At 41.1% G+C, this 21852-nt stretch overlaps 1 protein-coding gene across 12 annotated transcripts in view; it reads left to right on the forward strand.

Annotated features, from left to right (window-relative positions):
• FOXN3 (forkhead box N3) overlaps positions 1-21852 on the forward strand; it is a 201461-nt gene that overhangs the window by 107134 nt on the left and 72475 nt on the right. For all 12 annotated transcript variants that reach the window (XM_071745814.1, XM_071745812.1, XM_071745817.1 and 9 more), the window contains one exon: positions 21555-21619. In XM_071745814.1, coding sequence (XP_071601915.1) covers positions 21555-21619 — 65 coding nt within the window. The remainder of the gene's footprint in view (positions 1-21554; positions 21620-21852) is intronic.

Here is a 21852-nt window from a genome sequence, read left to right on the forward strand (position 1 = left end):
TGCAAAAGAGCCATGTGTTCTCTGGTGAGGATTGCTGCTTAGGAACTGGAACAACCCCTTCAAATATTTGTGGGTTTTGGCTTTACTGTCACAAACTTCACCCTTTTACAGTTGTTTATTGAAGCTAAACCTGCACCAAAGTCAATACGTTGTGGGTTATAATTTTGGACAGTGAATCAGCACTCTTTCTGTCCCCTCCTCTGTGCCCTCTGTAGATAAATAAAGCTTTATTCCAAAGATAGCTTGGAATGGTATCGTACATATTTCCACTTCAGTTCCTGGGAAAAAGAAAGTCTAGGGATGTGTTTTGAAAATTACGTTACTTTGTAAATCCCTCGCTACCCGTGGGTATTTTCCTGTGAAAATTGTTGTAGAGTAGGCTCAGTGACAGAGCTGTAAATTGTTGACTGCAGAAACTTGGAAGCCCATGAGTGCTATGCTTCCAAGATGGTCTTCTGCAACTCCTCACCCCTCTTCTTTGCTGTCCCTAGGGTGTGGTCCCTTAGGGCAGGTGTTGTACAATGCTTGGGCCATAAAGTACAGCAAAAAGCAGGGGGACACACCTTGCCTTTGGGCACTCAGCAGTTTTCAGTCCATCTCTCACCCTTCTTCCCATTAACAGCCATTGCATCAGTATTACAACTGCAGCAGTTGCATGGATGTGGAAGTCTGTGTAGTGCAAGTCAATAACAGTTTACTGAAATTTTAGTAGTTGAAAATTATGACTTGAGAGCAAGTGTTTGTGTGATGAAGAGCATCACGTTTGCTAATCATGCAGTGGAAGTCATCTGACTTCTGCATTTGAAAACATGGACTCCTGAAGCTTCCAGAAACAGAAATAGCATCGTGATGTCTCATGTCTTACTGCTGTTGTATCCAGAAAAAGTTTTTTTAATTTCAGAACTCAAATTTTGAAAGTTATTTTAAACCGTTCTTCTTTTTTCTGTCTTTAGAATTTTCATCACTTGTGTATTAGCTGTTGGACTTCCTCCCTTTGGCTCCTTTAGTATGAAAGATGCAGAGGGAAGGCCTTATTATTTGTTGTTCTGTTGTAAGAATGACATGCTTATAACAGTTTTTAAGATCATAGTATTAGTAGTAAACTTTCTGTGATTAAAAAAAATAATTACAGTGATTTCAGAATCTTCCAAACAGTAGGGAAGAAGGGGCTTTTCTATCATGGTTACTCTTGATTTTTAAGGTATTGTGAAGTTTAGCTCTTCATTATTTATTTAATACTTTTTAAGACTCAAAGGTGCATTGACTATTTCCAGGAATTCCAGCTATGTGTTAAACAAAAAGGTGTATGGACCCTTCATCCTTTTACCTAACATTTGAACGTGTGTTGCAGAATAGAGAACATGTTTGAAGTGTGAAGGAGCTGTTGGAGCTTATGTGAAACTCCCAATATTTGTGTAACTGTTTTGTTCTATACATATTATCCTTCAGACTGTCAATTCTGCCCATGGGTTCCGTGGCCTTGGCGAAGGAAGAAGGCCAAGCAGACATGCTTAGCAGCCTCTTATCATGTTGTGACAGTCCCCTGGAGTCCAAGAGCTGGAGGAAATGGCTGCAAGTGGCCCAGCTTTTCCCCAGGTCATAAAAGAAGGTGGCAACTGTACCTTAGAAAAGCTGGTTTTCCATAGCAAAGTGTCTTGGGAGATGAGTATGGCCAGTAGAAATCATCAGTTCCTATTTTCCATGTACAGCATTATTGACAAGTGGAATACAAGGGGGTCCCATTTTGAAAAATCCTGACCATGTGAGGTCCAGGTGATCAAGGTGGCCCATCTGGCCTTGGGTAGAAGCCTTGACCTTTTTACCATCACAGGTAAAAAACTGAACTAGACAGTGGGCCCTCAGCATGGGCTCTGGGCCAGCTGGAAGCAGGTTGTGAGTTCCTTAGCTTCAGAGGAAGGCAGACCTTCCGACCTCACAGGTCAGCTGGTCTTTGTCCTAACAAAATCCTCTCTGATTTCCTTGCATCCTGGTCATAGGGGGAAGTGATGTGTTAAACCAGGCTATTTGCAATAGTGTTTCCAATTATTTTATACATACAATTAAAGCTGCAGTTGCATTTGGTACCTGGGTTAGGTGTCCATGTAATCCCTGCCTGTGTGTCTGACCCAGTACTTCTCAAAGTATCAATCACCCTTCCTCCAAATGACTTTTTAAAAAAGTTCAGCTGCTCTAGACCTGTAGAGCTCTTCTGCTGTTGCATAGCAGTGCAAAGCCCTAAATCTTGAAGTGAAAGTCAGTTCCCTTTGAAAACTATTTCTTTAGTAAATATTTACTCTCAGATAAAAAGTCCAGTGGGTTAGTTTTTTGGACTCTTTGTTAGCCTATACACTTTTCCTAGGATTCATACGATATCCCAGAATACAAGTATGCGTGTATACAGTATGCTGGTAGTATAGTATCTATATATCATTTGGTGTGCTTTCTGGAGAAGACAGGTTTTTAAATTTGTTTGTTTGAAGAAAGTAGATTTTGGGATAATTTCTTTAATATTTGAATGCTTTAATTGTTATTTATTTATTTATTTTTCATCATAATTGCCAGGTATGACTTTACTACTGATGTCATAAAACCTATGCTCAAGTTGCCATGTGTAGGTCATGATTAGTGACAATGTTTTTTGTGGCTCTTACTACTCTTCACCACCATGATATCTGGATTTCTATCATATCCATTGTTTAATATGTGAGAATCTGTGCTGTGATTTTACGTTCTGCCATGTAAAGGTGATATTCCTCCCATTTTGATGGAACTGGGTTTTGTATGAGTAAAACTATTTTGAAGGAGTTGTTTCCTTTCACAGGAATTTCCATGGCTCAGAGGAATAAAAACTGAAAGGGCTTAGACAGTGTTAAAGTGTCTTACTTTGAAATTTTGTAACAAAAAGCACAGTCTTTTTTCATACTGAAACTTTTTTTTCGCTTGGGTTTTGAATTTTGACTTGGAAAAATCAAGCTGCTTGATTTTGCTCATCTCAAAACCTGTTTTTTTTTTTCGAGGAGGTAGGTGGTCCTTAGAAATTTCCATCCTCAATAAAGTCTTCTACAATAGGTAAGAGACTGTCTTCCCCACACATTCAGATGTTTTAAACAAAATGAAACAACAGGAGGTAAGAGCTATGGCTCTTTGCTTGTCCAGTGTGTTTTATGCTACAGAGGCTTGACAAAATGTTCCTTCACCATTTCCTTTGTGAAACAGAAATGCTCAGGACTTGCACTTCTCTTTTTTCTTTTTTCTTTTTTTTTTTTTTTTTTTTTAATTTTTTCCAGTAAAGCCGTGATGAAACTCTGAAGGCTCTATTTGATTATTTGAACTGGTTTTTTCACAGATGTTTTGACTTAATTTTGGAAATCATGTACCATGTAGCTGTTTAAAGAAAATCTGTCAAGCAATTTTGGTACATCTAAACATAATTGGCAATTCAGAAGCTGAGTTTTAAGTAGATTTTTCAAGAAACTGTTGTTGGCTTTCTTTCTGTTTCAGGTGGCCCTGAAGGCAGTGTGTATGTGTAAGGTGCTCATCAGTGGCATTTGTTCTGTTTCTAAATTACAAAACTGTTTGTAAAATCAACATTTGCTTTTATTTTTTTTTTCCTCATTGCTACTGATTAAAGAAAAAGGGTGTGGGAGTGTTAGTGTGTAAATTAGTGGAACTTGCTACCACGTGAAAATGCTTAAGATAAGGATTAAGCAGTAATTTCCAAAAAGGTGGAGTTTTGTTTAACTACCATGTGAGAGCTCATACAAATGCATCTGAAAAGGATACTAGACCTCATGGGATTTTTAGTTTTAAATCAGTCTATCTTGATATTTGATATTCTGAGTCTTCATGGGTTGTAGTATCAAGAACAGGTTTGTCATAGTATGCTGCTCTTCCAGTCCACGTGAAACTTCAGTCTCTGGTTTCCATTCATGGAAACCCAGGGCACAACATGCTGTTGGTTTCATCCACTTGGGTGGTTTTGATGTCCCTGTTTTGAGTCTGAGGATTTTTTTCCCTTTGACTGTATGTTGTTCTAGTGTCAAATGTGCAAACCTCTGGGGGTTCTAGGGCACAGGTATATGTACATACTGTGTACTTTTATGTCAAAAGGTAGCCTGGCTGCCAGGGAAGCTGCTCTCGCTTGTGCATGGAAACAAAATGTACTGTTCTAGTGCAGGTGACCTGTTTTCATTACAAAAGAGTAAATAGAGCAACAGCAATTGGAGAATTGCATGAGACTAGTTTGAAGTGGGTTTGTGTAAGCAGTTTGACTGGCAAACACATCAGAGAAGCTCATTTTGTTTATAGATACTTGTGGATACCAGAAGAGGAGCAATGGTAAGGTGCAGTTTGGCTCTGCTTGGGGTGATGTTGATTGGGTTGTCACAGACACCTGTGTATCTGTGTACAGAGGGGCATGGTTCCCACCTCTGTGTTTTAAGATTGTTTTTCCTTTGTGAAAGGGAATGACTGAAGAGATCGGCCAGCTCAGACAGAGTGTGGATCAGAGCTTTATAAAAGATGTTTCCTTTCTTTTCATCCTGACTCATTTCTCTTTTGTTGGCACTCTCCTCCTGGTGATTTCCAGAACTTGCTCTGTGGGCTCATGTGTATGCTTCAGTTATGTACGGTAATTTTTCACTGCTCTGCTCTTAAAGCATCCAAGATTGCACAGCCAATGGCTCTTGCTAATACAAATGTAAATGTATCTCTTCTTGGCATGCTGCAGCATGCATGCACTTGTTAAATTTTCTTTTCATTAGCTTGTATGACATATTTTTGGTATTGGAATCAGTACTACATGGTCTTTATTTGTGGAAGTGGAGTAAGTGCAGTTTATTATTCTGCCCTTTTCAAAGGCAGTAGTCAGTGTCAAGCTGTATACAGGTGGTGGTTTTTTGCATTCGCTGCTTATGGCCCCTTATATCTGACTGCTGTTGTCACTTGTTTTTTAAACAGCAGTTTTTAACTTCACTGATGGATTCTCCATGTCCTCTGCATTGCTAATATAAATATTGCAGAGCTCTGAGTTTCTTGCTGCTTTTTCACTGTGACTGTTTTTATCAGGATTCCATTAAATATCCTTCTCAAAGGAAATCTGTTCATACATTGGTTACAGGCTCAATGGAAAACTAAGGTTAGTCTGAACAAGTAAGATGCTTAGAACAGCTCTATTTTTCACACTTCTAACTTTTAGTGTTTAGAATCATGGAATCAAAGAATGGCTTTAGTTGGAAGGGACCTTATAAACCGTGTGCTTTAACCTCCCTGTCATGGGCAGGGATGCCTCATCTAGACAAGGTTGCCCAAGGCCTCATTCAACCTGGCCTTTAACACTTCCAGGGAGGGGGCATCCACAGTTTCTCTGGGCAGTCTATTCCAGAGTCTCACCAGCCTCATACTAAAGAACTTCTTCATAATATCCAGTCTAAACCTATCCTCCTTCAGTTTAAATCCATTTCCCCTTGTCCTAATGCTGGAGACACATCTGGTAAGTCACTCTCCAGCCTTCCTGTAGGTTCCCTTGAGGTACTGGAAGGCAGCTCTAAGGTCCCCCTGGATTCTTCTCCAGGCTGAACAATTGCAGCTCTTTCAGCCTCTCTTTATAGCAGAAGTGCTTCAGCCCCTGGATCATCTTTGTGGCCCTTCTTTGTATGCGTTCCAGCAGATCTGTGTCCTTCTTATGGTGGGGACACCAGAACTAGATGTAATACTCAAGGTGGGGTCTCACAAGTGCAGAATAAAGGGGGAGAATCACCTCTCTTGATCTGCTGGGCACAATTCTCTTAATACATCTAGGATACAGTTGGCTTTCCAAGCCACATGAGTGCACTGCTGGCAGCTTATGTTGAGCTTCTCATGAATCAACACCTCAGTCCTTCTATTCAGTGCTACTCTCAACCCACTCTGTACCCATCTTCTAATTCTGCCTGGTGGTGGTCCAACCCAGATGCAGGACCTTGCACTTGGACTTGTTGAATTCCATGCAGTTGACATTGGCCCATTTCTTGGCCCTGTTAAGGTCCCTTGCATGGCATTCCTTCTCCCAAGTGAATCCACTGCACCACACAGCTTGGTGTCATTGGCAAACTTGCTGAGGGTGCCACATACTGCTATTGCCTGTGTCACTGACAAAGATGTTAAACAGCACTGGACCCAGAACAGACCCCTGAGGAACTCAGCTTGTCACTGGTCTCCATGTGGACATCAAAGCTGTTGATCGCAGATCTTTGAGTTCAACCTTCTAGTCAGCTCCTTATCCATGAAGTGGTCCATCCATCAAATCTGTGACTCTGCATTTTAGAGACAAGGATGTCAGGGGGGCAGTGTCAAACACCTTGGACATGTCCAGATAGTTGGAGTGTATATAGCTGGGGTTTAGTCTTCTATAAGTATGGTGGTAGTTTTGAGACAGAATATGTGAAATTTGGAAAAAATCAATTGCATAGTAATGCAGATAAGTCATATAACTTATATCAGTGCAGAATGCAGATTCCTGTAAAAAATATGTGAAAAAGAGATGTAAATTCAGCAAATGAAGTGTCATTTGAGTTTCATTTATTTTTATGTTTAATCCAGATTAGATGGAGAAGAAATGGGAAAAAAAAAAAAAAAAAAAAAAAAAAAAAGGAATCAGGTTACTGAAAAGACTTATTTTCCAGGCAGCTGTCTGATCAATGGCAAAATTCATAACAGCTTCCCAAGTATTTAAGATCTCTGTTAACTGGAATTCCTTCTCTGTGTGAAAAATAGTTCTCTCATTAGCTGTTTTGCATATGAAAGATGACGATGACCATTTTTCTAATGAGGTTAAATAAATAAAACCATTAGAATGAGATAATTGTCTTAACTTTCTAAGGGAAGCAATAAGAAACAAAGCTTCTGGAGTACCAGGTTTTATTTTGCAACTTACAAATATAACGTAATGTAAAATGAAGACTATACAAGCATTTATTCCATGATAGCTTAAGAGCCATAGTCAGATATATTGCTCATGTCATGTCAATCTTTTGGCTTTTGAGTATATTTTTTAGCTTTTGCCTTCAGATGCAGAAGTAGATTTGCTCAGATTTGGGGGAAAAGGAGAATGGAACTTTGTGCTGGAAGTGCTAGAGCTGGTCTTTTTCTCTCTCCCTGGGGATAGTACCATCAAAGCTCTGCTTTGAAAACAGGGGGAAAGCTGGTGAGATGGTGTACTGGTCAGCTCTGATGCTAATGGACCTGTCCTGGCTGAAGCAGAACAGGGGTGATGCCTGGAAGGAGATAAGAACTGATAAGTGGGTAGGGGACTGCACCCTTCTGCGGCAGCTCTCCTCCAGGCAGCCTGTCTGCAATGGCTCTGATGCCAGTGCCCCTGGCTGCTGTGGCAGCTGACTGACAGCTGCCCCTTTGGAACAAAAGGAACTCAGGGGTATATATGGCTGTCCATGCTGTGGCTGTTTTGTTGTCTCTTGTCCCACCGCCATCTTGCATCAGACTCTGTCCAGGATCAGCGCCATCTTGAAGAAACTCTCTGGACAGCTGGGCCCCTGGTGGTGACTCTCTCTCTCTCACTCTATCTCATTCTTTCTTCCCACTTTCTTACCCTTTTTCTCCACTTTTCTCTTGTCTCGTGTATCTTCTTCTCCTCTCTCCCTCTTTTGCCTGACTCTATAGTTTTGCTGGTGTCAATTGTCAAATAAAAGTCTGCTTGCACCCAACCCTTCTACAGTTGGACTTTGTTTTGTGCATTCAAAACAAAAATAAATTTTAATGTTACCTCGGACTTTAACATTTGGTGTAGTCAGCAGGATCCCATGAACAAAGGGGTACAGCTGCTGAGTGACTTATTATAGGGGATTGAAAAAGAAGGTTGCTTTCATGCTATAACCAAGTTAAGAATATCCCTCTGTGAATGCAGGTTCCCAGTTTTCATGGGGATGGCTCTCTGGCTCCATTGTATTGCTTCCGTGAACAGACTTTGACAGTTGGATGGAAAACTTGCCATTTTAATAGCATGTAAGAAAGAAAAAAGTACAGAGACTTGCTTATCTTTCCTTGGTCACAGACCAGGTACAAATAATGAATTTATTAGACTGAATTAATCTCTTAAAGAAAATGGTCTGAAATCCATCTGGTAGCTGGAAAAGCAGACTCAATGGGATCCTAGAAAATTGACTGTAGGAAGTTTTCTGCTGGCACAAAGATGAACTGGATGAACCGGGGAGAGTCCTTTGTCTAAAATCTCTGATACGTAGGGAAACAGAAACGATGGATCCCGAGCATGAAGTTGGCAAACTGCATTTTCAAGAGGTGGAGAACTTAAATGCATTTGTTCTAGCTCATGTTCTGTAACACGACTCCCTTGGCAAAGTGTCATGGCATGGGTGGCTTTAGTGTGATGGGGGTGCCTGACATTCAGAGACATTATGTACAGAGCTAAGCATAGTTATTGCTCATTTTAATTAAAAAACAACCAAGACACTGCCTGATCTCAGGCTGTGGTGCAAAGGAAGAGAAATCATCAGTCATTTCCACTCTGTGTTCAAACCTGCTGTCAATTTCTGTGACTGTAGATAAATAACAGTGGGTTTTGAACTAAGTTGATCCTTAAGGTCCCTTCCAGCCCAAACAGTTTTGTGATTCTTACAGAGTGGCTGTTGTGTACTCTCACCATTTCTAGAGGGTACTTGCAGTTACAGACTGTGGTGTTTTTTCCAGTGTTCGATGCTGGCTGAGTGTGCCAAAGATTATGGAGTATGCCTTTTATACTGAAACCTTTGGAGTTGCCTTTCTTTAACCAGTAAAAAAGGCAATAAGTAGGTTCCTAAATCTACTGATACTTCGTGTCTTGTGTACTGACTTCTGTAGGAGTCTCAGCACCTGACAGCCCATCTCTTCTTGATGCTCCACAGCAAGAGGTGTTTTTCCAGGAGAGCAGGGGAAGTTGTATCATTTTATTTTTAATGTTAATGTGTTCTTCATAATATAGTTCTTGCAGGTCCCTAAAGGTGTGCAGTAATGAATGAAGGCATGGATGCAGTTGCAATTGTATTTAAACTCCAGAGCACTCCTTGGGGGTATGATGTAAGAAGTGTACAGCACATTAGATGGAATTTCTTATGTTTTCCTTCAGCTTCGAGACAATAGAAGACACTGTGCAATATCTAAGCATGAAAACTTTATGTGAACTCTTTGTGATGCAGTCCTACAGCCTGAAAAGCTTCTGAAGCTTTTAGCATGTTTTGCCTGAATCAACGCTCAAGGTTAGCCTTTAGTTTGCTGGAAACAAATATCCATTGGAAGTAGCTTTTGCTGTGGCTTTGTATTAATGTGCATGATAGATTGAAGTTTCCAATTACAGAAAAGCTAATTTTGCTTCCAAGTCTGGCTGGGAAATAGTCAACACTGGTAGTCCCTCGGTAAGAGAAGTCGTCCCTTTTTGGCATTACCCGCAAATACAGTCATGAGCTGAAAAGCAGCGGGCTTCCTTAAATCTCCTTTGCTTGTTGTTCTTCAAGTAATTGTATTCCAGAATACTTCTTAAACAAAGGCTGCCCTTTCACCACACCAAAATTTGTCCTTTCGGCCATGGCCACAGCCACATGGGTGAGGTGTGCAGGGCTCTCCCTCACCTCTCTCCTCCTCCCTGCTCCAGCAGAGGTCCGGCACGGGCTGTGCCTCCTTGCTGCCCGGCTGGTGAGGATCTGCCCGGCATCAGCCGCCGGGCACGGAGCCCTGCAGGCTGCCAGGCCCTCCGCGTGCCTGGCCTGCAGATAGATGGCCCACCAACTTGTGGGGCTCCTTGAGCAACAGTGAAACGATTCTCTGGCTCTGCAAAATCTTGGCTGCTCATGCTGTGCAATTTAAAGACAAAATGCTTCCTGCTAATTATTAACAGTTACTCGTTAGGAACAGAGTCATTATAGGGGCTCTGAACCTTGGCCCGCCGTCCTTTTCGGCACCTGAACAATGTGAGAGGAGGGAGAGGGGGGAAGAAGTGATGAGAGAAACTGGAGTGCTGGCACCAATTAGTCCCGAGATTAGTCCTGAAAGAGGATTGCAATTTCAAGGCCAAAAAGAGTAGGGACTGGGTAAAAGGATTTGAAATGAGATTATAGGACCTAAAAGCGCCTTTCTTTTGTTAGGGAAATAATTCAGCAGTTTTGCTCGAGCCAGTGAGACAATCCAGTTTAGTGGCTGAAGTAGGAGATGTGTGTCCTGTTGCTTTTTCAAGTTCTTTAACTAAGTTGATCCTCAGTTGCATTTGTCAGTGCTTCCTGCAAAATCAAAGTGTTTCCAACAAACAAACAAAAACACTGAGAAAAGCTGTTGCCTCATCAAAAGGCCCGTTGTTTTTCAGGAAGCTTATTGGTATTCTTTAAAAGGGAAGCCAAGGGAAGCAGGCAGAGGGAACTCTATTTTCTTCTTTGGGGAAACTTTTTTCCTGGTGGTTACTATGGGACCAGCACTGGAGTCGCCCTTTAATCAGACATCCTACAGATGAGTTTCAGTGTCTTTTTTTGTTGTTGGCCTGATCAGGGATGCAAACCAGGTATTTCATACTAAAGTTAAAAACACTGTCTCCTGTCAGTGCCATGGTGGTGTTACATCATTCTCTTCATCTGGGAGGAAAGCAGGCACTAAGACTTGCTGCCCTGTTGGTGAGAGATCATGATAGGCACTCATGTAAAAGTTTAATTTCTGAGGCATAAGACTGGAGCTTGCCTGGACACAGCAGAACAAGAGGACTTTTCAACCCTTTCTTTCCCTCTAGAAATAGAAGTTCAAAAAGGAGGATTACAAACATTGTAGATTTAATAGGAAGTATTTTGGTTTAGTACAATCATGACTGCATGAAATGATCATTGTGTTTTGGCCCTTCCCAAGAGGGAAGCTGTTTCTTTTGAGGAGACATAGGCTCAGAAGGTGTGGAGGGGTCATCATTAATGTTTGGTGTTTTTTTCTTTCGTTTTCTTTTTCGGTGAGACTTCTCGGTATAAAACTTATGGTTGATGGGCTCAAAAGCCTTACTTCCATTTGGCTAAGCCTGCCAGTTTAGGGGATTTTCTCAACCTGTAAATGTAGAGAGTTCTGCCATGCTCTTGATTTCCCTTACTGCTGCATTTAATATGAGCTCTTGTTAAACTTGATTTCAAAGGCAAGTACTGATAGCTGTTTGCCAGTGGGCATCATCTTGCCATTCAGGCTAGTGTAGCATGAAGAATGAGCAAGATTGGGCTGTATGGGCAATATACTGTTCAAGAAGACCTCTTTTTTAATAGAGGGGACATTTTTTCTCTAGACAAGCACATTAAAATAGGACATTCTGTGATCTGTTCTTGGAGCTGAGCTGTTCTCTTTGGACTTGTTTATAAACACATTTTAATTCCCATCTAAAGCACTTGTTAAATGCTAATTTTCTGTCCATTTTGATTTTTGTTCTGTTATGCTGCTCATACATAATCTAGCAAATCTGACCTTCTACTTTCTAGCCTTCATAACCTATTCTAGAGTCTCTCCAAAAAAAGAGGGTATGAGAGACTAAGAGGTGAACCCACCAGTAGAATTCCCATTTTAACAGGGAGAAGGGGGACTGTTGGAGAAATGCAAGCTCGCATCCTGTCTATGGCACTTGCCTAAATGGCTTAATAAAGATTTAGTTGTGAAGTTGTCCTGTGCTGAGATGCTAAAGACTGTACAGATTAGCCATAAGCTTTCTGAAGCAGTATGTTCCAGTTGATCTGAGAGCTGCAAGTGATGTTTGCTGCACCCAGCAGAGAGCTATCTGGATGGTTCAGTGCTGCAAATTACTGGGATTGCTGCTTTCCAATTTATGCCTATTTACTTTCAGTCCTTTGTGTGTTGGTGGGAAAATTCAGTCATGCACTGTACATGACACTGAAAATAGAGATTTAGCTATCAATGAAACCACTAATGTGAGAATTAACTGGAAGGGTTTAGCAAAGCTGTTTGTTCTGTTTCCTCCCCTCCATGTTTGTCAGAAGTTACACTAACACGAGGAGGAAATATTTCTGCTTAATTGGTTGTAGTAAATGGATGCACTACAAATTAATTGCCTCTGATGTTTGGAAGGTTATGTCCCATTCATTGTGTGACTGGTTAGTATCATTTCACTAGAATGAGCAAGCTTGAGGTCATATGATGTTTGAAAAGCGTAGTTTGTTACTTTCTGTGATTTGCTGCTTTAGAGGGCACAAGTGCTATCTGAGGATGTCAGGGTGTCAGTGTCTCTTTCTAAACACCAATGAACCATAATTAATTGTTTCCTGTAATCTAACTCATTGATTTTCTATATTTGAGGTGATCCAAGGAACAGCTTTTCTCTAGGGATTAATTACAGAGAGAGAGTGAGAGTGCACATACGGTCATGAACATATTTTTCCTAGTTAATACTAATGAGGATTTCTGCAACCGCATGGCAGACACTGATTCAACTGGAAGGAGAATTACAGTTATCTCTCTGATAACCATGCCCATCCTTAACAGTTCCTTCTGGTGCCTACAGAGATTGTGCTCTTTGTTAGTGAAATACCTCCATTTTTGGGGATTCCTACCACCAGATGAACCTTCCAGAACCTCTTGGTTTATCAAGGAGAGAATGTACAGTCTCCTCCAGTGGCTATTAAACCAGAGCTGCTTGGTGAGGTACACCAAGGATTGCTGGATTGTCATATTTATTTTCATTCTTTAACTTTCTTGAGCTTTGGCTGGAATGCATGACCTAGACTCTCTCTCTGGGCTTCTGTGTTTTGGCACAAATATGTTACCAAACTATTGTTTAGATATACCATACAGAAACAATAAACTTAAATGTTTGACCTCTTTGTGTCTTTTCATAAAGATTTTTTCCAACCTTCCCCACATGAATTTGCAGAAGATAAAGCAGAGTTATAGAAAGCAGTATCTCACTGCTAAAGTAATTGCCTACCTGCCTTTTCCTTTCCTCACATAGCCTTTATTTCTACATCTCCGCTTTTTATTGAGAATCCCAAAATGAAGAACAACATTTAAGCCCTTTCTTACAGAGTGGCTCCAATTTCTGCACAAACAGCTGAAGAAAAGCAGCAAATGGAGGGAAACTTAAACCGGGTCATAGATTCCACCAAGGGAGTCAAGATTTGTTGAAATAACAGTATTGTGAGACAGTTTCTGGAAAAGTAGTCACCTTGATAGAGATGCAGCTTCATCAGTCACATGAAGAATCACTGGCTTAAGGGTAGAGGGGGTAACTTCTTTCTGGAAGTGTGAAGGTCAGCTTTGCTTTTCCTTAGTAAGTTCCTTCATTTGTGCAGGTAATGTTGTAACTTAAATTATTAAATTTATTAAGTATTTCCATTATTGTTAAGTAAAATGTGAATATTCTCAACAGGCTGAACAGCTGGTAGGTGAGATACCTAGGGCTGGTCCTGGTCTGACAGGGTTTATGGATATATTGAAGGTAGTTGTTATCTCTGTGTTTATGTTTTCATTTCTGTGAATGGAAATGGTATCTCTGTATGTCTGTGGGTGGGAGAATTGATCTAGGTGATGTCTTTACAATTCACGTGAGTGAAAAAGCTACTATATTCTCTTTGCTCCTTTGTTAAATTTGTAGCCTCAGACTGTAATGTGAAGCAGCCTGGTGTTAGGTGCTGTAGTTTCCATGTGTGTGTTGGTATCCATCCCTCATCCGTGCCTAAAATACAACTCTTGAGTGCTTCAAACTGGGTAATCACAGGAATGTGAATGAATGAAAACTGACAGCTTTTTATATCAAATTTTTCTGCTTTAGCGATTTATTGTCTCATCTTTTGAGCACCTTGCGTGCTATGCAGTATGATCTTCAGGCACTGATCTTCTGGGGGATAAGAGTGTGACCACTGAATGTGGGACTCATTTAGTAGAAGCACATGAAAAGGCAAAATTGAGATTGATTAAAAAACGTAATAGGGGCTTTTCAAATACGTGACTACTTCTGTTTTGTTATTAGTATCATCATGTTTTCAATTTTTACATAGCTTCCTGACAGGTGTATCAGACACTTTGGTGTGTGGCCTAATGACTGCAAATCTCTGCACACTCCTCTGCAGCAGTGCTGTGGAGCTTATAACCACATTAAGCTTCCTAGGGAAAAATACCCTCAGCATCTGGGAGAGGTTAAATGTTCCAAGGGAGAGGTTAAACATTCGTTTTGTCCTCTGCTTCTGTAATTCCAGAAGCCAGATTAGTTCTAAATCATCTGAACCACATTCACTCAAGATTAATGAAAAAGACCAAGTATGGAAAATTTCAGCTGGTAGGCACCTTGGCTTTGAGCAAGTGTTGGAGGGGGAGCTCATGCTGGCAGCAGCCTGCGGGTCATGCTTATTTTTGAGTTTCCTTAGTTTCACTTAAATAGGTAATATGGGGGAACCACATCATACTGGATAAACAGTAATTTCAGCAAGCAACATGGAGCATCTGGGGGTTACTTGGAAGCATCTCCTTCCTGTTACTCCATCTCCTTTTGTTTCATTGGAGCTCAGACTTCTTTTGCAAATGCACATTTTTAACTTCGTGCATGTTCAAGATACATTGGTGTCTTTAAAATAAACAAGTGGAATCTTCTCACTAGTGGATGACAAGCTATTGTAGCAGAGATGTGCATATTGTTAATCTGAAATCTGATGGTCTGACAGGTCATGGTTAAACTGTGGTTAGAAATGGGAGTGGGACCCTAATGTAGAAAGTATTTGTGAAATCCAGGCAGGTGCACCAGCAAAGCTGTGTGAAGTTCTGCAAACATAATAAACAAAGAATTCAGGACTAGAATTGCAGAAGTCAGTTGGGTGACCTTGGGCTTTTAAAAATTCTAATCGGTTTCAATTTGGGAGAAAGGTTTCTTTTAGCAGAGCTTTATGGTACTCTGCCTGAGTAGCAGCTTTGTGGTTTCACCACGGTTCAGTTGCTCAGGTTGTTGGTGTGGAAGCTCTGTAGAGCCTTGTCTGTGTTGTAGCATTAATTACCAGAGCAGCCTTTTTACATGAAGTTGAAAATGAAGGCGAGCTTAGATACAGGTAGTTGTAGGACTCATTTACTTTCTGGAATCTTGAGACTAAAGGCTTTTTTTCTTGCAGTGCAATTCTAATAAAGTAAAACCAAAACAGAAATGAACTTCTTCCCTCCTCACTTGTTCTGCAGCAAATGAAGGCTGTAGTCAGAAAACTGGAGTGCTCCATTCCTGGTTTTGTAAAATAGAAGAGAAACAAACTTCTCCCTGCTGGCCAGGCCAGCGTTTGATGCTGCTGTGTCCCAAAGAGGCTGTGGATCTCTGTGGTCTCAGAGGCTAATGGATGTCCATCAAAGGGATCTCTGGGCTTCTGGGGTCTGGCCTGCAGTGCCTGCATGAGCTGACAAATGCATGCTCCGTAGAACATGAGTGAATTCAGAGAAATCTGGCGTTGCCCCAGCCTGATGATCACCAGGTTTGCATCCAGTGATAGAAAGTCTTGGAACTATTAAGTAGCAGTTGTGAAATAAAGAGAAACACGCACTACAGCATGTGAAGCTACCTGCAGTGTTTTTCTTACTTCAAAATAAGGGAGGCAGGAGCAAGTAACAAACCATGCCCTGGAAGTGAGATGTGTTGTTCCTTCTTCAACTACATGCACTTCAAAAGACTGCTCCCTCATCTATTGTGCTGTTACTTAACAGTTCTTTATTCCTCCCAGTGATCCGTACGCTATGTCAGTAAGAATTTATTCCTGGTTTTGACACTAAAGAAGAAAAATCAAACTTGAGACAGAAAGGATGAAATTGCTTGCCTGAAGTCACTGTATGATTCAGTGGTAGAGGCAGAATTAGAAACGGTGGCTGATCACTGGCATCTCCCAATTCCCAATGGAGACAAATCCTTTTTAATTAAAAATAGCATGGGACAATTGTCTCACCATGAATTTTCAGGTATATTTAGACTTTTTCCTATTTCAATATTCAGCCTAGACTTATAATGTGTTCATAGTAAATGCATTAAAATATTTAAACACAAACTAGTGAGAACTTTACATTTTGTACTATGGATGGCATACCTCAAATAGCCCTCTCTCTTAAAAGCAACAGTAGTGTATAAATGACAATATTTTTATTTACTTACAGAAGACATTCTCTGTGCTGTACATAGATACATATTGAGCTCTTGGCAAAGACCAAAATTATGGCTGGAGACTACAGAGTCTCACCAAGGGGACAAGAAGGCTTCAGGGATCACGTCAGCATTGAGAGGCGTCTTTTGAGCACCACAGCAGTCATTGATGGGCTCAGAAAGATACTTGACCATGTTTTTTGTGAAATTAGGAATTTTTTTTTTCTTCCTCTGTTTTCTTGCTTAATTACTTATTTTAAGTGGGCCCAGTGGCAGGGGAATAGCTTTGGCTATTTCAAGAACAAAGATTTGGCCATCTTTCCACTTCAGACTGCAAAAAGTAACCTGCAATTTTACTTCCAGGCGTTTTGTACATGAATATCTTTCTTGAGCAACTTTTCTTTTGTTTTTAATAAAAATCAAGATGTAATCCATCTGGCAGTCATGTCATATAGAAAACTTATTTAGAGTGCACAAGAGATCAAATTTTTATTATTCGCTCGAGAATGTGTTAGACACCCTAGAGAAACCAGGCAGACTCCATCTAGAAGCTTAAAGTCTCGATCCCACATCTCAGTAAGTGAGAGATACTGAGAGAAAATAAAAGAAGGAATTGCAGAGGAAACAGAACCATTACCAGAATATTAGATCAGCCTTCATAAATTTGAAATTAGTATTGTGAATTCATAAATCTCTTTAAGAATAATATTTTGTCAGTCATGGAAAATTAGAGAAGATGGAGTAATGGGTTTATATATTTAAAATCTCTAAAGTAATTAGTTTTCATTAAAATCAGGAAATACCATAACATGTACCTTCCAGATATTTTTTTAATGTATTGTCATTAGCCCAGGTTAGTAGAGGTTTTTTCCTTTTGATTAGAGAGGAAGCTTGCTGGCCTGTTGCTAGGTGATTGCTAATTGTGATATTAACTGCCAGCAAGCTGCAGAGAGGGATTATAATTTTTTTTTCTCGTTAACAAAACACATGTGTTAGAGGTGCAGCATCTAAATGCTTCTGTATTGCTCAACATTTGTGATGGGAGTGATAAATTCCTTAATACAACTACAGTTATGTACCCAGGTGTAGAGCATTAACTCCTCTTTGCCATGCAGAAGTCTCAATAGTCCCGTCCTGTAGTGGCATTGAAGTGGAGTGTAGGAAACAGCTGGCACAGGATTTGAGCTCTCCGGCGCAAGCAGTGAGGAGCTGACTAGCATTAGAGGAGTCCTCAACTAGAATGAGAAGCCATCTGTCCCATGTTCACTCCGCAAGTTTGTGACAATGTGGTTTCGAGGGAGTGACCTCCTCCCATGCCTTCTGACAGGCACCCTGCAGCCCCTGTCTGGGCAGTGTGGGAGCCAAGAGGGCTGCTTGTGGCTGCAGTCAGGAATGTTTCTCATGCCTTACACAGACAGGGTGACTGCCCTAAGGAAATACTGTTCATCTTCCAACATCAAAGGATGGTGTATTCCCACAAAAGTATATTTTCAAGCTTTTTTTTCAGTTATCAGCCCATCCTAAATTTATGTCTTATGGAGTGGTAGAAATTAAGATCTTTAGCTGGACATCCATTTATATACCTTATAGTAACCATCTGAGTCCAGATTGCATCAGGAGCTGAATGTTCTTGTCAAGAGCTCTCATCACTCCCTGCTGCAAATAGATACAGGGATTTATGGGCTCCAGCCAGATAAGGGCACCTACAGCTATTGTTATCTCAGCAGCCTGAACATAGGAATTGTTACAGTTTACTTGCTTTCCAGAAACTTTAGGTGACTTTCTCTACCTGCAGCATGCTCCATGGGTTATGCTTTGACAACATTGTTTGTTGTTTCTGGGTTTGGTGTCTTTAACATTTCCTTCATTTCACTGTTGAAGGTCTAGGTGAGACTTACAGTGAATAATTTTGCACTCTGGATGGGTTGTAATGGAGTACCTACACCATGGGTACAGCAATGCCACCATTCCCTTCATCTGGCATCTGCTCTCAGGAATTTTCAATTCTATTGCTGTCTTGGTAACTGCTGCCAAACCTAGGGGAAAAGGCAGTGATCACAGTTCACTGTGTTCTCTCCCATCCGTTTGTTCTGCATTACTGGGAACTTAACTGCACTTGTCAGGGGTCTGTCTTCCTGCCACACCTTTTTGCAGAATCCATGGTTTTTGCTGAATGTAGAGGCGCTTCAGTCAAACACCTTTCCTTTTGCCTATCAATTTTGTCATTGGCAAGGACTAGAGAGGAGATCCCTCTTTGTCACAACAGACTGCTTACTGCAGGCTCTGTGTTGGGTGTATTGTGAGCAGCAGGTTGTTGGCTTACAGCTGACACCATTCATCTTTCTACGCCTTACAAAGCTGTCCTGCCCTGTACTTCAAGCTTTCCTGAGAAGCCAGGGTGTGCTTTGGCTCCAGCTGTGCCCCAGCAGCTGAGCCCACTGCCTCTTGCCCATGGTGGGCCAAAGGTGTATGAAGCATCTTCCCTATCTCCCTGCTGAGCTTTCCTTCTTTGGACTTCCAGCTTCAGGGACCTTTGAAGTGTGCATTTGGGGAGGTTGTTGGCTTGTTTGTTTTATTTTCCTCCTGTTCTGTGTCCTCCTGCTTTCTGTCACCCTCTAGACACATTTGGTAACACAGTCATTGGCCTGCGTTTGTTGCCTTTCTTCTGTGTTTCCATCATCCCTTAATTGTGGCATGTAGTCCCACACAATTGAATTTGTTTTGATTTTTTAGTGTTTGAGTTTTTAAAATCTGTTAATCAGGCCTCCCTGGCAGAGGGGCCTGTGAGAGTTATTGGCATAGTTGTGAAATACTGCAGCTGTGAGAGAGAATTCATACCCTGCCTTTTTTTTAGCACTTGACTTGAAGAACTTCAGTCTTCTTGCACTAATGTGAATTCCAGAAGGCAAAGGATTTACATTTCTTTTTTAAGTCTCTTGAAGCCTATGCAACTTTTAAAGTTTTTTATAACTGCGTGGCATATGTTTTGGTAGAAATAATTAATCAGGGAGGCTCACATGCATTATTGCTCCTGTATGCCCTGGGAGCTCCTGGTTGGGCTGGCCGGCTGCCACAGACTCTCACTGGCTGGCCAGCCAGCCTTCACATCTACCTGCTTTCCAGCACAAGCAGTGTGGAAATCAACACGTTCTCGTGGAATGTTTTAGATTTCAGCAAAGCAATATTTTCCTATGGAAAAGCCTTCCTTCAGAAAAATCCCTGCTAGCCCTCAGTCATGTGGCTTCCTGTTCCTGATGCCCTGCGGTGTGATGAAGTTTCCTACTGGTTGTGTCATCAGAGGAAAAAGAGTTCATTGCTTGCCTTGAGGGGAAATTGAATCCCACTTGTCATTAAAAATCAATAGTGAATTCCTGGGAAAGGTTGGGTTTTATCAGGAGTGGCTTCTATTTCCAGGTATCTCATTTCACATGAGCAGATGCTCACAGGTTCAACAGTGTTCATTGTCAGTTCTCTCAGCTGCCAGTTTTCAGCAAGACTACAGACCACTTGCTCCCTGTGGTGGTGCATGGATGGCACAGTGACAGTGGCCGTGCTTCAGGGAGCTTCATCTGTGCACTCCACAGATGCAGAGTTGCACCCCCAGATGCTGTTTTATGCATTTGCTGGACACACTGTTGAAGCCTTTGGCTGTGGGTGTGCTTGAACTGGTAGTATCTCTGCAAATCAAATCAACAACAGTTCTTGTCAGGTTGTTGTTGGTATTTCACTTGTCTGCATCTCCAGAAACTATGTTAATTCATGGTCTTTCAAGATGTTAGCTTGAAATCTCAGCCTTTAATGACTGATCCAAGTCTTCTTCCTGCAAAGTGGTCCTGTGCTCATCTACTTCTGGGAGCTCAGTCAGTCCAAACCTGTGCACAGGACAAATTTATTATGTCACAAGTTTCTTTACACTGATATAAGACTTCAGACTAGCTACTGCCTTTCTTCTAGTAGCTGTATGAGAATTTATTAGAAATTAATATTAATTTAGTCAGTGTGTTTAGTTGATAAGTTTGGGGAAATGCTCTGCTGTCAATAATACTAATTGCATAACTTTTAATCTTACAGCATGTATTGATTACAAAACAAAATGCTAAAACCAAATTTTGCATTTTTATTTTGCATAAATACAGAATATACTTTAACTTACAAAGGAAAACCAGCCACTCTTGTCCAGCGACTTACAGACTACACTGAAGAAACAATTAATTTGAAAAAATACATGGGATGGACCAATTTCTTTTTAAAATCATGGACAGTTCCTAGAAGAATTAACTTCTTCAAATGTTTTTTCAATGTGGAGCAGGGAGGAAGCAGCCTTTGAGCACTTTAGAGTGGGCGATAGTTGAACTGTGTCATTTTTCAACTTGAAATATCTTTTAATAATTAATACCATCTGAGGCCTCACGTGCAGAAGTTTGGGAACAGAAAGAGTATTTATCCAACCCGGGTCAGGCTTTTCCAGTGTGGTGGGGTCATTTCAGGGGTGCTCCTGTGTCTTTACATAAGCTGCTCTATGGTCTAACTGCTGGCAGCACTTTGGGGCTGCTCCGAGGCAATGCAGGAAACAAGGTTTAGAGGATCAGACCAGTGTTCCCCGCTCTTCTTCCTCGTTCTTTTCCCATGTATGAATCCATTTTTCACCTTCAGCCACACACATCACAGGAGAGGCCTCTCAGGGGCCATTACCTCTGGACAGCCCCTGTGCCAGCAGGAGGCAAAGCAAGAGAGAAGCCTGGCAGTGGCCCGAGATCAGAGAAGGGCTTTGGGTCAGGTGGGCACTCACATGTAGCAGGTGCCCAAGGACCCAATGTGGCCACCATCCACCTTGTCTCACAAGTCCCATCACATTGTCTCGCCATCCACAAGTCTCCCAGGATCCGTCACAGTCACCAAGAATGCACGCATGGCAAGGGCCAAGCTTCATTAATGCTGGTGCTGATGGATCAGCTCATTTGGGCAGTGTGTTTCCTGATGGGATGACCTCTGCATGGGAGGGGTTTGGTGGGCAAAGTGCAGAAACAGCCCAGTGTCTGGCCTTAGCTGGGGTAATATTTTATAAAAGCCATAAAGCATTTGGGCTTTTCAGTGCACGGTTTTGGGAAAAGGTGTATATGTTGCTGTACTGAGAATTTGGTAAATATTTTTGATGTTGATTTGTTGTGGGTTTTTTTCTTAAATTATTTATTCCAAATAGCTTGTTTTTCTCTTCCTCTAAAAGAGTGTGGGTGTGTGCTTTGCAGAGGAGATTTTTCCTTGTGAAAAGAATGTGAATCTTGAATCAAATTGACCTATTTTTAACATGAAATTTTAGACCCTTACTTGAAAGTAAAAATTCCATGACACTAGCTATATTAGCTGTAAAAAAAGACAAATTATTGCAAATGGTAGCTTGTAATTGTTTAATGTAAATGAGATTTTCTTTACACTTATTTCTTATTACCTTTAGCACACCAGGTCCACCCATTTGGCCAGGAAGCACCTTTTTCAAGAGAAATGGAGCCCTTCTACAAGGTAGGTGATGGATAAAACATCTTGGAGTAATTGTTATACTTTAAAAATACCTCTTGCAGATTGCACAGCTTTTGTTGTAATCACTGGGCAAGAAGTAACCAAATGTTTTTTGTCTCCTTTAACATGTCTCCTTTATTGCACATCTGGTGGCTTGAAAATGATGATATGCTACTTACAGTGAGTGTAGTTTATGAAAGTTGCTGCTTTGTTTCCTCAGATTATTAATTTGCTTG

This window comes from Heliangelus exortis, chromosome 5, assembly GCF_036169615.1.
Source record: "Heliangelus exortis chromosome 5, bHelExo1.hap1, whole genome shotgun sequence".
In the NCBI taxonomy this organism is placed as follows: Eukaryota; Metazoa; Chordata; class Aves; order Apodiformes; family Trochilidae; genus Heliangelus; species Heliangelus exortis.